This window comes from Pseudonaja textilis, chromosome 4 (assembly GCF_049901715.1).
Source record: "Pseudonaja textilis isolate UNSWEBS1 chromosome 4, rPseTex1.2, whole genome shotgun sequence".
Classification (NCBI taxonomy): domain Eukaryota; kingdom Metazoa; phylum Chordata; class Lepidosauria; order Squamata; family Elapidae; genus Pseudonaja; species Pseudonaja textilis.
The window spans coordinates 53,569,555-53,585,813 of record NC_141993.1 but is presented as its reverse complement, the minus strand read 5'-3'; the positions used below and the strand labels follow the sequence as shown (position 1 = coordinate 53,585,813).

The window sequence follows — 16,259 nt, the reverse complement described above, 5'->3', positions numbered from 1 at the left end:
TTCCAATGCATTGTTCCCGATTGGGAGAGCTATTTTAGAGACTGTTGCTACCCTAATTTCCCAGTCTCTCAACTTGCACTGCACAATGCACCCAGGAAATTTTGATTGCAGACAATCTCAACACAATTTCTCTATCTCAACCAACTTCACTGTTAACATTTAACAGCATACCTTTTGGAATCAAGTCTAGCAGGGCAAAGGCATGCTGAAATTAAGATGGACTGGGGAGGATTCTGCTATAGAATATATAGTGTAGTATGGCAGAGCCCAACAGTTTTTAATATTTCTTATTAAAATACAAATTAGCTTTTTCTGGGCTTTTTATAGGATAGTGGAAGGAAAGTATTTCTAGTAAAGGAGAAAAACATGTTATGTGGCTGCTATTTAAAAGACAGACAGATCTCACACATTTGTCTCTTCTATAGTAATTGAGTGGAATTACCTTAATTGAGATTCTTTGTTTCCTACCTTGTGAATCCAGAATGTTCTGGACAATAACAGATCAGAAAGACTTGGGGTTGCACTTATCTCAACAGGAAATATTATTACTGACTTTATAAAAAGGTGATAGGAAAATAGATGAAATGTATGATGGTAGCTACAAGTCTACCTTAATGTTACAAAAAGTGGTTTTATGGGAAACAAATGCTTCCTTTTTTTAAAACCAGAGTATAAGGGAATACTTACTTCTCGCTCCTGCTGATTAAATTTGTGTGAATTCCTCTGGCAAAGTGCAATTGTTTTTGCTAAGGTATCTTCAATATCTTTTAGTAAAGGAAGTTGCGCTGAAACTTGGATTAGACAGAAGTAGTAATTAGATATTATTTTGTAGTTAAACTAAGGCAATTAAAATATATATAGAAGAATATTAATCACATAAACAAGGAATGTACATGTAATACCTCCTTGGAAATGATAAATAAACATTAATAAATGTCTACAAAGCCTGGTCTTGATTCTGACAGAATAACACAGATATTTAATATAACATTGAATTTTGTTCAAAATGCCCAAATAAATCTATTTTGAAACTTACTTTTATCTCCAGAAGTCAGTGTTGAAAGTTTGCTTTGTAACCACTAGGAAAAATATATTTTGTGTTATTTGAATTCACATGGCATTTTATAAACTATCTGTAAGTACCCATTCTATTCCTCTCTCATTCACTAAGACTTCCACATTTTCCTCAACTTTTGTAAGAATTGGTTATATCTCTGTATAGTGGGCCACACTGGGGAGAGCAGCCATTAAGTGGGGCCATCACATCAGGCATTTTATTTTACTTTCAACTGTAATGGGCAGGCTCTGTTACAGGCACTGATTGAGGACTATGTATGCTCTCAGTAAGAACTACACTGACAAAGTGACAGTTCATATATTTACACACATAATAAATCTAACAAGTCTTACAAACATCTGTTTTCAATTTTAAAATTATGATCAGATATGAGTAAGAATAAGAATCATAAAGCTTCTTCTAAAGATAAAATCAACTTGGCAGCTTAATTCAAATTTGGCAGATATATATATAGTACATCCAATGAATTCTAGATTTTCAGTGCATACAACATTGACCACCCCAATGTTAATATTTGATTCAGATTAATTTTTCTTCTAAATAAAAAGAAAAAAAAATCCCCCATCCCATTTCACAGTGAAGTTTCCACTCTGTTATACCTCAAGCATAATTAAGAAGGCACCAGGAATGTCATCTTTCTTTTCAAGCAAGTAAGAAGAAGCCTCATGGAGCTGATACTTTTGGGTGACCTGCGTAAAATGCCAACATTAATTTTAGCGATTTGTATGCAGAAAACATTCACTATTTGGATATCCTGGGTCACCTCCGAGCAGGGGATACAACCTCATATCTCTCATTTTGCTAAGCTAAAAATTTCCTGCACAGTTAACCTTCTATATTTTTCATTACAGTAGAAGAAAGGGAAGCAAATGAAAGAGAAGGAATTTCAAACGCAAGGTAACAATTTACAAAAGCTTAGTTACTTTGCATCCTCCTGAATCCCTTTTCAATTGCTTTTTTCATTTTTCATGAATGAAGGCGAATATACGTGTCCCACAATGATGTTGCAGGATTCAATCAGGGTCAGTCATGAGGACCAGAGGTTTTGCCTTCCAAGCTTTCAGACTTGTGTTGGAGCCCCTGTTCAGGGAACTTCTCTCTTGCAGGATGTATGTATGTATGTATCTATCTATCTATCTATCTATCTCCTATATATATATATATAGGAGATAGATAGATAGATAGATAGATAGATAGATAGATAGATAAGCACAGAGAAGCACAGAGCCGGAGACAGAAGCCTGAAGATGATGAATGAGACTTCATCGAAACGTTGCCTAGATACTTCGAATCTTACGCGGGAGAAAACCCGAACAACCAAAGATCCACATACAAATACCCGAGAACCTCAGAAAATATATATATATATATATATATGGATCTTTGGTTGTTCGGGTTTTCTCCGCGTAAGATTTGAAGTATCTAGGCAACATTTCGATGAAGTCTCATTCATCATCTTCAGGCTTCTGTCTCCGGCTCTGTGCTTCTCAGAGTAATGGAGATTGCAGCTGCTTCCTCCTTTTAACTGCCAGTGGGGTGGGACTTGATTGGGTGGGGGCTTGGCTGTGTTCTGATTGGGTGGGGTGTGTTCTCATTGGTAGGGGTTTGGCTGTGTTCTGATTGGTTGGGGGTTAGCCGTGTTCTGATTGGTTGGAGGCGTGTTCTGTTCAGGTGGGGGCTTGGTTGTGCTCAGGTTAGTTTTAGTTGCTGGGGATTTGAGCTGGTGAGTTGTGATCTTGCTGTTTGGCTTCTAGTACGTGGTCCTGCTGCATCTTCATAGTGGGTGTCGGTTTGCTTCATGTATGGCTCAGAGGGGTTTACATTACATTACTCTGAGAAGCACAGAGCCGGAGACAGAAGCCTGAAGATGATGAATGAGACTTCATCGAAACGTTGCCTAGATACTTTGAATCTTACGTGGGAGAAAACCGAAAACCCATAAAATATATATATATATATATAGATATATATATATATATATATATATATATATATATATATATATATATATATATATATTCCCATGCAGAATCTTGTCTTTATATATATATAAAAGGAAGTTATACAGAACTCTGTAACATGTACCAAGAGTCTCTGATGCCTTCCCCTTATAATTTCAGGAGCCTATCTTCATGATTCAGAAGTTGTTGTTTCCTGAATTGTAACAATTCAACATTTCATTGCCATAGAAATATAACAAAGTTTTGAAGCAAAAAAAGGGATCACATCTTGAATGGACAAAGCTCTTGCTAAAATTATACCAAGCTAAACAATGGTAATGTAACAAGTGCCTGTATAGAATTTTTGAGAACTTAGATTCTCGGATCATGTTCAAGTTGCTTGGAAATTTCCTACTTAGAAAACATTTAGCTGTAAACTAGTTCAGATTAGGCACAGTGAGGGAGTAGGCCTCATCTCAAAGGTTGCAGTTTCCTTTTGCCTAGTGCTAGACATTCACATATTAGAGATATCTGAATTTTGCAACTGTATATATGTAAACTGATACAAACAAGTTTAGTTTCCAGAAAAACTAGTACATAGGATTACTATAGGAGCTTGATAATGCTGAGTTCCATAGATAAGCCCATGCTTCACACATAGACAACATACTAGGTCTGAGAGAACTGTATGATGTGGTGGAGATGGGGCCTACAATACTGCATTAATTGCGTAAAGGTCTAAAAAAATATAATTGATTTTAATAAATTTTATAAATCTGAATCTAGTTTCATCCTATTTACCCACGTTACCTGAATTGTCTCTTCCAGCCTATAAGACTCCAGGCACTTCAAAGTCTCTAAGACCTGGTCAGCATCATACCGACATAGTAAATCAATAAACTGTTCAGTAATAGAGGGAGAAAGCTGAAGCAAATCTTGATTGATACCTTCCCTGGAATAACAAATATTTCTTAATATTAGTTACTAACATATTCTAAACACTTCAGATGATACAGACGTCATATATTGTGATAAAATACAAAGCTACCATATTGAAAATATTCATATACAGAGAAAGTATTTATTAGAATTCATAGAATATAGAGTGTCCATAATTTTTAAAATGAGAACTCTATGGAAAATATATATAAAATTGCTTTCTCACCCCTATGGGTGGTATTTTCCTCATGGGTGTCTTCCTCATTCTCTGTCAAATACCACAGGTTCTGTGTAGTATTTCATTTTTTTCTGGCTCTTTTCTATCTCTGCACTCTTTTGGACAGAGAGCTTTCCTGGGATCTGTTGGAGCTACTCTCCCAGTTTAGGAATCATAGCTTTGAGAGCTGCTACAGCTACTGGGACCTCTTTGGTCTTTCTTTCCATATCCACTCTAGTTCTACCTTTAGGCCTGGTACTTATATAGTTTCCCTCCTGATACTGCTGGTACTACTACATGTCATTACTGCTGGTCCTTGTCTACTACCATGAAATATCTGTCTCCCCATTTGGAACTGAAAGCCCCACAAGATCTTAGTTTTATTATTCTCTATGATCTTCTGTGGACTCCCCCATCTGGACTTGGAAGGGTTTATCCCATACACTTACAGATGTTTCTATACACAATGCCAGACATTTGGTTATACCATTCAGTATATGCTGTTCCTGCCTGCATTGTATATCTGCTACTGAAGCACTGAGCATAGCAGCACAAGAAGCAGGGGTCTACCACACTTTGTGTTGGGCTGTTTCCAAGGCCTCTCTGCATAGTTTGCACTCTAGATCCTGTCTGGTATGGTAAATCTCTGCTTCTATAGATGTGGTGCTTAGTGCCTATTCTTGTGCTGTTAGTGCTTCAGTGCTGGCTTTTAGTCCAGCCCCTTCCAAACATTGGAAGGATTTCCCAGTGGCAGACACCTCAGTTATCTGTCAAGGGTACATCCCATGCAGAATCTTGTCTTGCTAGGGCACTTCCTCTGCTTGATCTTCATCTTACATCTGCTGTTCTCCCAGGCATTCTTTCAATACTTATATTTGGGTCCTGTCTTATTGATGTACGCCTGAATGCTCTGAGGACAATGGCTTTGACACTCATCAGACCCTGCCTGCTCTCTCTCTGGATGGTGTATAGCCTCTGGTTATAAATGTTGGACTCAAGATGGAAGCCTCCATACATTGTGAGGAGCTTCCAGGTCTTCACATTGGTAGCCTCCCTGTCCTCCTTTGACCAGCTCACTATACTGTGCAGGTATCTGATGACTGCATAGAATGACTGGCTTCTACTGATTTCTCTAAAACTGTGAGAAACCAAAGAATTCGGATTGTTAAATGATACACAAAAAAGAAAAAAAAGACAGGCAAAGAATAAGAAATTGAAGCAAATTGTGACTTAATTGTAATTTTGTTCAGGCAAACATAATTAGCTATATTTTAACAAAGTGAGGAAGTAACATAGATTGATTTTTAAGTTACTATAGACTTCACCAATTTGACATCTTCCAGATACATTATAATTACAATACCTAAATTCCTAGCAAGAGACATTCTCTGCTATTGTTTGAGAAAAACTTAATAATGCAGATATTAAGAACAGAAGATATTCCCAAGCAAAAATCCACCTTCTTTTCAATGTATACATTATTTTATTAAAACAGATTTTATTCTAACAGCCTGTAGTCTTTGTAGCAGAGAATCTAATGACAGTAAAAAAAATCCTCTTGTGATGTAAATATATTGAAAGGAATGGAATTAGAAGGAGATTAGGTTGCAAGATTTAATTTAACTGAGAATCTGTTTTAAACTAGACATAAATTGGAATGGGCAAGGGAGAAATGTGGATCTGTAGGGTTGCTTTGGTATATAAAGAAAGCCAAGAACATTTTTGCCCATGACTGAATGAGTGGTTATACAATGTCTTATAAGAATCTCTCACACTATTTAGGATCCCTGTAACAGAGTATCAGTATGAGATCCAGCAGCATCCCTGACATACAAATGGCTTTATGAAATGCTTTCTGTTACTTTTCAATTTTTTTATAGTGCCTTGTATGTTAAAATCAAGTTTCTCTGCTAAGTGAGATGAAACTAACTCTCACAAGAAAAGTCAACTGATTTCACTATTAAAGTGGGTCCAAGAATCAGAGAAACTGGATGGTAGATCTGTTTAAAGATTCCTTGTAAATGGAATATTAATTAATGACAATCATCATCAGTTACCACAAAAGTCTAATCTATACGATAAAATACCATTTCAAGCCACAAATTTGTTTCTTCACAATAGGATTGTTTAATGAGATTTCAGGAGTTAAAATGCATACATACCTTGGATCAAGGAGACTCTTCAAAAATTGGAAAAGCAAATGTTCATCCTGATAAGAAAAGGTAGGAAAGCAAAGTGAACACAGTGTTTAAGATTCAACTATTCTTAATATTTTAGCATATTTAGTGATTCAGTCTGCTTATGATTTCCCTATAAATTTGGTATACAGGTAATCCTCAATTTACAACAGTTCCTTCAATGACCTTTTGAAGTTACAGCAGCACTGAAAAAAGTGACTTTTGACCATTTTTCACACTTACAACCTTTGAAGCATCCCCACGGTCATGTGATCAAAATTCTGACGCTTGGCAACTGACTCATATTTATGACGGTTGCATTGTTCTGGGGTCACATGAATCACTTTTGGTGACCTTCTGACAAGCAAAGACAATGGGGAAGCCAGATTCAATTAACAACCATATTACTAATAAATACAGTGGTTCATTTAACAAGAAAGGTCATAAGAAAGAAATCTAACAAGGGCAAAACTCACTTAACAAATGTTCTACTTTACAACAGAAATTTTGGGCTCCATTGTGGTTGTAAGTTGAGGATTGCCTGTACTTGATCTATTATAAATACGAATGACATTCAGCAGTTACAGAACAAAGTATTCCAAAGCATTAAATCCATTTAATATTCACTGGCTAAAGATAATAACATGTCTAGATTCAAAAACAGCTGCTTCTACAAGCACATTACATTATTCAACATCATCAAGCTATTTTAAATTGGTACAAACAGCAGGCATTCAAATATATGGCAGCATAACTCAGGCTTCCTATTACAGCCACTGTCTGTCACAGAACACCTGAATACTGCTGGGAATTCTGGAATATATGCAGGAATATCTTCTCAACTGATGTTCAACCTCGCACTCTTGTGTCTTCTACAATGTGTTTAATCTTCCCTAAAGATTACATTATGTATCGAAAGAAACCAGACCCATTTTAATGCAACTTGTTTGCTACTGCCAATGTTCTCACTGGGAGGAACACCAATAAGCTTCCATCTATCAGTTCATTAAAAAAACATTCTTTTTAATAACATCAAAGGCAGACTTCTTTTAAATATCTTCCTTCCAAATACAAAATATTGTGGTTGAGTATGAAATTTTTAAGAAAGCAGCATAATCTTAGATACTGATAATTTTGCAAAATTTGATTTCTTATCCTTTGTGACAACTCTCCTCAGAAACTATGTTTATTAATAGCAATAGCACTTACTTATATACCGCTTTACAGTGTTTTACAGCCCTCCCTAAGCGGTTTACAGAGTCAGCATATTGCCCCCAACAATTTGGGTTCTCATTTTACCCACCTCGAAAGGATGGAAGGCTGAGTCAACCTTGAGCTGGCGGGATTTGAACTGCCAAATTGTAGGCAGCTGGTTGCAGAAGTAGCTTGCAGTACTAACCCTATGTAGTGCCCAGTTGACTGAGCAATCTGTATTATTTTAACTTATCCTTGAATTCTATTATTTCACTATGTTGTTTACATGTTCTCTCTTGCAATGATTGCTATGTTTGGTGTCACAGATGTTTGGGTTTGGTCTGTGGCATGTCTCGTGACTTCTTGTTCTTTTATTGTCCCAAAGGTGCTTTTTTCCCCCTAGGAGGCAACTGGACTTTCTTGTTTTTTCTTTTGAAGATGTTTCACTTCTCATCCAAGAAGCTTCTTCAGCTCTGACAGGATAGTAGAGAATGGAAGGATTTATATTCCTTGCAAAATAAACAAACTGGTGGAATTCATCTTGGTTTAGTTTGACCAGGAATGAATTTTGATTGCTGAAAATCAGTAGCATTACAAAAACACAGAAAAGGATGAGTGGGAAAAACAAACAAGGGATTTTAATTCCTCTGACATATTTGCAAACAAATTATTGCAACTTCTTTAAAAGAGCTGTAGAAATATTTTGATAGGCAATCTGCTTGATTTTAACAGAAATAGATGGATCTGGATTTGTTGAAACTGGCACAGTAAATCAAGATTTAAAAACCTGACCTTTGGTAAGTGATGCAGATTTCATAGAACAGGAATTTGTATAGAAATAGATAAATCTAAGAATTGTTAATGAATTAATTAGCTATATTTTCATGGCTAAACGTTTCTTGTTACACAACAAATCTAAGAGGAAATCAGAAGGATAGTTATAAAAAGAAATCTAAATAACAGTATTACTCTTAATAACGATGTACCCAATAGCTTTTGTATATAGATATGGATGTGTACATTATAATGACAGCATGGATGAGTTCTTATGAAAAAGTTTTTTAATACAACACCATCTTCTATTTATTGTTACAAATAAGCTACTATTTTAAAATATAGACAATGTATTTTTGCATTCTGAAATGCAAAGAAAAGAAGCCATAAGACTGGATGAGATTTGGCATATGACAATATGTTTCCTAGGTTGTTAACAATTTTTCTTTAAAATGGGAAATGTACCTTTAATATTATTTAAATGCATAATTTATGCTGTTAAAAATTCTGAGCATTTTCCAGGCTTGTCCTGCTGCAATTTAAAACACACACACACACACACACACACACAGAGAGAGAGAGAGAGAAATCTAAAGTTGAAAAAAAATCAGGAAGGAACATTTAGCAAGTTCCAAGGGAAGTAAAAAGATCAATACACAAGACGTAAATATCATTTGAAGTTAGCTTCAAACACATTTCTCCTAAAGGCATTTCATGATGCTATAGATTTTAGCAATATTGTACTACATCTGAGCTCATTTTATGAACTGCTCTGTAAGTGTTTTATGGAATGGAAGGAGCTGAAATTACGGTTAATACAGAAGCAAGGGGAACAAATCTTGTCAACTAGCCAATAAAAAGACTTAGGATTCCCTGCTTTTCTTTAGAATGAAAAGAGAAGGAGGCAGAGACAGAAATGTGAAACTGGTTGGAATATGGTGAGCAGGTTATTTAATGCTATATTTGTATCAGATTGTTGCCTCAAAAGACCTAGTAACTACGAGAGGGATCTCGGAGTCCTAGTGGACAATCACTTAAATATGAGCCAGCAGTGTGCTCAGATACCATAAAAGCCAGCACAGTCCTAGACTGCAACAATATAGAGGTAGAATCAAGATCAGGTGAAGTGTTAGTACCACTTTATAATTCCTTGGTAAGAACACACTTGGAACTACAGTTTTGGTTCCCATAATATAAAAAAGATGTTGAGACTCTAGAAAGAGTGCACAAAAGAGCAGCCAAGATGATTAGGGGACTGGAGGTTAAAATTTATGAAGAATGGTTGTAGGGATTAGGTATGCCTAGTTTAATAAAAGGAAGGATTATGGGTAATATGATCACATTAATCCAATATCTCAGGGGCTGCCACAAAGAAGAGGGGGTCAACCTATTCTCCAGAGCACCTGAAGGGAGGACAAGAAGTAATGGATGGAAACTAATCAAGGAGAGGAGCAACCTAGAACTATGGAGAAATTTCCTCACAGTTAGGACGATTAATCGGTAGAACAACTTTTCTCCAGAAGTTTTGGATGCTCCCATATTGGAGGTTTGAAATGTCTGAAATAGGGTGTAGGGTTTCCTGCTTGAGCAGAGGGACTAAAAGACTTTCAAGGTCCCTTCTAACTCTATTGTTCTGTTAAGACTGCTTTCTTTCCTATCTTATTTTACTTAAGTCTCATTTTTCTATCCTCGCAGGCACTTAGGTCAGCTAATAAAAATTTAAAAATAGAATGCAATTTTTTAAAAAATTCTAAAATAAACTAGCCATTAAAAGTCTGGCAGAAAAGTTACATTTTCAGAGATTTGCCACTTGTAAAGAAATGGTTTTTGAAGTATGTGAGTGCAGAATACAAGCGTATAGTGCAACTGTATTATAGTTACTGTATGTTTTATATGTCACCTTTATTATTTTTACAAATAACTCAAGGTAGTTAACATATTCAACACACTTTCCTCCTCTTTCAGAGGCATTAACTCCAAGTAAATATGATAGAAACTTGGGTTCAAATTTTGAACATACATTCTAGTAAAATGCACACCCAATTAACCATTTTTTAACTACAACAGAAGTGGGAAAGAAATCAGCAGCAAACTATATTGTGATAAGGGACAAAAATATTATTTTGTAAGAAAAATTACACTTTTCTCCTAAAAATTCTGCTTCTTTCTAATTTACCAGTTTTTGATGCCAAAATAACAAAAGTATATCAGTTATTACATTTGTATGTGTGCGTATGTACATATGACAGTGGAGAGGGAAATGTACTTTAAATCAGTCAATTTCCACCTTTGAATTATAGTTACAAAATGGTTTGAAAAATGATCTATTTTTTGTAAGCAAAGCTCATTGTTTTCTGTGGGATCTTGTATTGCTTTACTCAGAGACATAGTATGTTGATTTAAAAAAGAACAGTGAAATTAGTTCATAATATTTCTAACCCATGGGTATCAAAGGTGATTAGAATCAGTATCTAGGATATACAATTAAGCTTTCATTTTAAAAAGCTGGCAACAATATTTCACTTGGAGTTTCTACTGAAAGAATATCAAAGTCAAGGTGGAAAGCACAGCAGTATATAGAATTTAAGATCTTGTATGCCTTAATTCAGGAATACTTTCATCATGGCGCATCTCTACCAAGTATTTGGGAAAACTGTGCTTGTTGACTGGACATATATCATCCCTTTTTTAATTCAGAAAAAAAATTCTCTAGTTTTACTTATTATAAGTAATTGTACACATCTAGACTTTTGAAAGATAGGCTCTTCTACGTTTAGGAAAATGAAGTAATATTTTTTGTGATAAAGCACTACACATCAATTTAGTTGCTTAATAAATCTTTACCTGTAGAATCTGAATTATTTGTTCAATCTCATTACTGAAATGAATAGAAATAAGATCTGCTGTTTTAAAAGGACTCACTGATGTCAGCTCCTAAGCAAAAGAAAAAAAGACTTTACAGATCCACGAATTTCAGGATTAAATACATGAAATTTTAATTCTGTTTGCAATATTTCAGAATTTACTCTGAATTCTATTCCAAATGTTTCTTTCTTGTTATATTAGTAAGGTAAGGATATAAAGGACATTTCTGTTATTATGTTTCTTTTTCTTCACTGAAGAATAAATGTTGCCTGAGAATACCAAATTCTCTATTCTGAATTTTTCATAAGTGTCTTGTTGGCTTCTATGTACATTCAAGCAGTTTCTTCTAGCTTTATACAAAATAAGTATTCAGTAGGAAAGTGTTTTCAGAACCCATCGATTTTACTACAATTAACTAGCTTTCATATGCATTTTTATATTACATTTCAATTAAAGACCACAGTCCAATTAAGATTAAAACACTGGGTGCATAATTGGTTAGTATTGCTATTTTATGCATATTTCCATAAAAAATTATATTGGAAGTATACTGGAAAACCATTGTCAAGGGTGACATTTTAACACTTTACTAATTTACAGAACCAATTTTTAAGCATATATCTGCAATCTGTATATATAGTTTCTATCCAATTAATGTGGCTAATAAATAGTAATACATGCTTCCATATTTACTGCATAAAATAAAAATGATTACATGCATAATAATTAGGCAAACCAAGAAATCTCAGGTCTGTTTTCATATTTTCAAGTGTCCTAGAGGCTAAAAAGGAATTAGAATTTTCCTTCTCTGCCACATTCATACATCCTATTTACTGCTAATGCTTTCCTCTAGCTGTAGTCAACTGAGTCTATTTATTAGTTTTTTCTCCTATTATAACTCCCAAGTTGGAAAAGTCATATTACAGTTTTTAGAACAACCGTTATCACTCCTTATTATGTTTCTACATACTAACTTTAGGTTTTATTTTTTGGATCACTGTGTAGCATGATTGTTCAGGAGCATCCATATGCCAAACCTGGAGTCTGTATGTATGTAGCAGGGCTGCAATGGTGTTCCAGACTCGTGAGACTTTCAGTTTGAACCAACACTTTGAAGTCATCATCCTTCCTTATCCAGCATGATCTGTTCAATGTATGAAAGGCTTTCTTCTTTAGAAAACATACCACTAGGGAAATGGAAAACTATGGATCTTATAATCCTTGAGGACTATAGGTGGAGATAGTCCTTGAGCTATGACAACAACTGGGACAAGAATTTGTATTGCGGTCATAAAGCACAATATCACATGACTGCGTCGCTTATCAATACCAATTCCTGCAGCCCATGTTGCCGTTGCTAAGCAAGGAACGGGGGTCATCCAGTGAACATCTCCTCACAACTTCTCATCAGCTTTCAACAAACTGAATCAACAGAATGTTGCTAGTCCCAAAGGCTTGCAAGCAGGCCAAGCAATGCTGCTGGATGGGAGAGGGAGCCAAGGGTGTGTGGGTGACCAAGAAAGCACAGAGCAAGCACAATGAGGCTTGGGTAGCTGCTGCTGGATGGGAGAGGAGGTCTGAGTGGTGGCATGTCATGAGTATGGCAGCAGTTGGGTAGCTGCTGCTGGGTGGAAGAGACTGTGTGAAGGTGTGCGAATGGCAGGGGAGGTACAGCACAAGTGCAGCAAGCCTTGGGGAGTGACGGAGTAATGTGCTGTGAGCACAGTGGAACTTGGGTAGCAACTGCTAGGTGGAAGAGGGTATGTGAATGATAGAGGAGATGGAGCACTTAGCATAGTTTGGGGTGGCTGCTCCTGGGTGAGTGAAGATGTGTGAGGGTACTCAAGTGGCAAGGGAGGTACAACGTGAATACAGCAAGGCATGTGGAGTGGCTGGTGCAGCAAGGGAGGGTATCTAAGGAGTGGCAGCAGAGGCATAGTGCAAGTGCAGAGAAGCTGGTAAGGGTGACTTGCAACCTTCCCTGCTGGTTTTCCCACTGACTTTGCTTATTAGAAGCTGGCAGTGAAGTTCACAAATTCTGATGGGGTGACCTTGAGATTCTGCAACTGTCATGTGAGCTGGTTGCCAAGCAGCCAGATAATAACCATGTGATTGCAAGGGTGCTGGAACAGTCAGAGCTTTGAAGACCAGTTGAAACCACCACTCATTCAATGTCTTCGTAATAACCCTTAATGGTGGATATTGAGGAAACTTTCAGAGAATAAAAACAACAGAGAAAGGGGAACCAGGGCTTTTTACGGTGAATCTTGAAATTCCATTAAGAATAGTCTTGTTCATCTGTGGATATTTGATCACAAATGCTTTTAAACTATTCTGCATAGTGACTGATCCGAAGAACCAAACTGTCTAATTAACTTTGTCAGTTAATGCATGAAGTTTTTTATCCTCAAAAGTAATTATTCTTAATCAGATCAATTCCATTTAGAGACAAAATTAATTTAAATATTAGAAATATGGTCTTATTCTGTTTTCATTTATATTATTAGGATCAGCAATATTACTATATATAGAATTTAAGATGTATAATCACTTTATTTAAGACATACCTCAATATGTTTCATAGTTTTCTGCCACACAGATTGCTTTTCTTCTGTACTATACCCAGGAATGGAAAGAATATTGTGGATATAGGAGAAAACTTCTTCCTTTAAGATATATATAGAAATGGTTACAAAAAAGAAAAATACATAACAGAAACATTTTTTCAAATTAAATGATTGATCCTCATATATTACATGCTAAATCATGGCATGAAAATGTATCATTAGTAAAGGAACAAGGCACTGAAAATGTATCGTTTATTTTAGTATTTGCCACTATTGTATTTTAGCATATTTCTATTAAAAAAACTATTTTAAAAAGAAAGTTAATCCAACCCCCCCAAACATACAGAAAAGCTGCTGAAAAATGAAATAATGTCATCTGAATTTTCTTCTATAGCTTGTACCATGTCATTACCTTTCTCAAGGGATCATGCAAGTAGCAATCAATTATCCTATCATAGCGGTGTTCCCGTTCATATATAAATTCACAGATTTGGTAACTGAAATAAAAGAATTATAGCTAAGTGCTTTTTAGACATAAACATCCTTAAAAAAGAGCAGTTTTATAAAGCATGTCATGTTTTTCCTGTCTTAATATTTGATATTAATAACATACTGCTATTAATATACTGCTATTGATATTAATAATATACTGTTATTAATATACTGTTTATTAAACATGAGCGAACCAGTTTGGTGTAGTGGTTAAGGTACTAGGCTATAAACTGGAGACCATGAATTCTAGTCCCACTTTAGGCACAGGCAGCTGGGTAACCTTGGGCCATTCCTCTCTCCCACAGCCCTAGGGAAAAAAGCCACTTCAGAAAAACCTTGCCAAGAAAACTTATCCAGGCAGTAACCAGAAGTCAATACTGACATGAAGGCACAAGTGATATTATAACAAACTAATAAATAGATTACCTTGAGCTGTATCCGCAATTTTTAATGTCATACTTGATAAACATATCTCCTGTCATTTTTTTAATCAAAAAATTATCTTATAAAAAACCAAAGCCTTCTAAATCAGTGACATCTAACATGACAGTGAAAGGGGAGGAAGGGAGTCACATGTGTTTCCTTTACCTAATCTAAGATGCTTCATATATGGGGTTGCTGTTCATATCTTCACTTTTTTTTTAACTTCAGTATCTGTTCTATCTGCTTTTTTTGCTGGAAATATCAGTTAATTGTCTTTGTGATGTGAAGGAGCTTAGTTATGTAACACTTGAGAAAATTAAAGAGAGTTCAACTAGCACTAGAATTTTATTACATGAATTACATACATGCAATATTTACATTCTTTCTTTTTTAATTTAAAATTAACAACCCTCAAGCCAGGCATACTTAAAGTAACACTAATACCAAAACTATAAAAAAAGGAAGGAGACAAGCTTGATCCAAAGAGAACAACAACAAATGTTTTATATTAGCAACTCAAATCCCTGCTAAAGACATGAGTGCATACAATTTTTTGCATTGTTTGCTTAACCAAAACAGGAATTAATAGAATTTAAATGAATCTCAGATCATAATGGTGGTCACAGTACTGCAGGATTAAAAATAGTTTCAAAGGGTCCAGAAATTGTCTCTCATCGCTATGCCTCTCTACCTCTGCATTTAACAACTGGAATTTCTATTTCCAAACAGTGGAGGAGGATCAAATATTAATTTGCTTTTTTAAAAAACAGTAAATTTTGGAAGAACTTTCACTTTAATCTGACAATATTCTGTATTTGATAAAATGCACATGCTTTCCTAGTGACTCTGTAATGCTATCTGATAATGTAATCAGTATCTTCAGAACTGCCAATTTCTAGTGGATTCTTCCTCTCATTAACATCTAAAAGATGATGTCCCTGTGGGAGCTGGCTTTCACTGCTGCAGCTTCCTGTCTCTGATATACATCTTCCCAGCGATCATGCTATCCTTTCTTTTGGGTTTCCTTTCTGTAAAGCCATTAAAACTTGGCAGTTTCAGTATGTGGATGAAGTGGATCATTATTTTAGGGAAGATAATGTTTGGTTAAGTATTCTGACTGGCGCTAAAAGTTTGATGGGGGGATCACTTTTTATGATTATTGTACAATTTTTAACCTATTACTGAATGAATTATACAAACTGCTCAGTGAGCTATGAATAGAAGTAAGCCTTGTAAAATAATACAGGACAAATAGATTTATAAATAATCATTCTTCCTATTTTGTTTTCCTGACTTGAATTGCCTGAAACTCCAAAGCAGAGATTTTGTAAAAGTTTGTTTGCTGTAATCATTGCTTCAGTGAGATTTCATGCTTAGTGTACAGTTTATATTTATTTTGGGGATATATAAAGGTTTAGAAAACTAAACTGTTTATATTAATTTTAAGATAAACTTCCATTAATTTCATTGATAAATTGGCTTATGCAATACAATCAAAATACCATAAATATGATATAAATAACAAGCAAGTTTGGTGTAGTGAATAAGGGGTTGGCCTAGAAACCAGGAAACTGAGTTCTTGTCCTGCCTTAG

General features: G+C 35.3%; 1 protein-coding gene across 2 annotated transcripts in view; it reads right to left on the bottom strand.

Annotated features, from left to right (window-relative positions):
* VPS8 (VPS8 subunit of CORVET complex) overlaps positions 1 to 16,259 on the bottom strand; it is an 84,819-nt gene that overhangs the window by 28,684 nt on the left and 39,876 nt on the right. For both annotated transcript variants that reach the window (XM_026701359.2, XM_026701361.2), the window contains exons 32-39: positions 14,164 to 14,248; positions 13,752 to 13,850; positions 11,164 to 11,253; positions 6,337 to 6,383; positions 3,829 to 3,970; positions 1,678 to 1,767; positions 1,037 to 1,079; positions 688 to 791 (exon numbers count right to left, since the gene is read on the bottom strand). In XM_026701359.2, the coding sequence (XP_026557144.1) occupies positions 688 to 791; positions 1,037 to 1,079; positions 1,678 to 1,767; positions 3,829 to 3,970; positions 6,337 to 6,383; positions 11,164 to 11,253; positions 13,752 to 13,850; positions 14,164 to 14,248 (700 nt within the window). The remainder of the gene's footprint in view (positions 1 to 687; positions 792 to 1,036; positions 1,080 to 1,677; positions 1,768 to 3,828; positions 3,971 to 6,336; positions 6,384 to 11,163; positions 11,254 to 13,751; positions 13,851 to 14,163; positions 14,249 to 16,259) is intronic.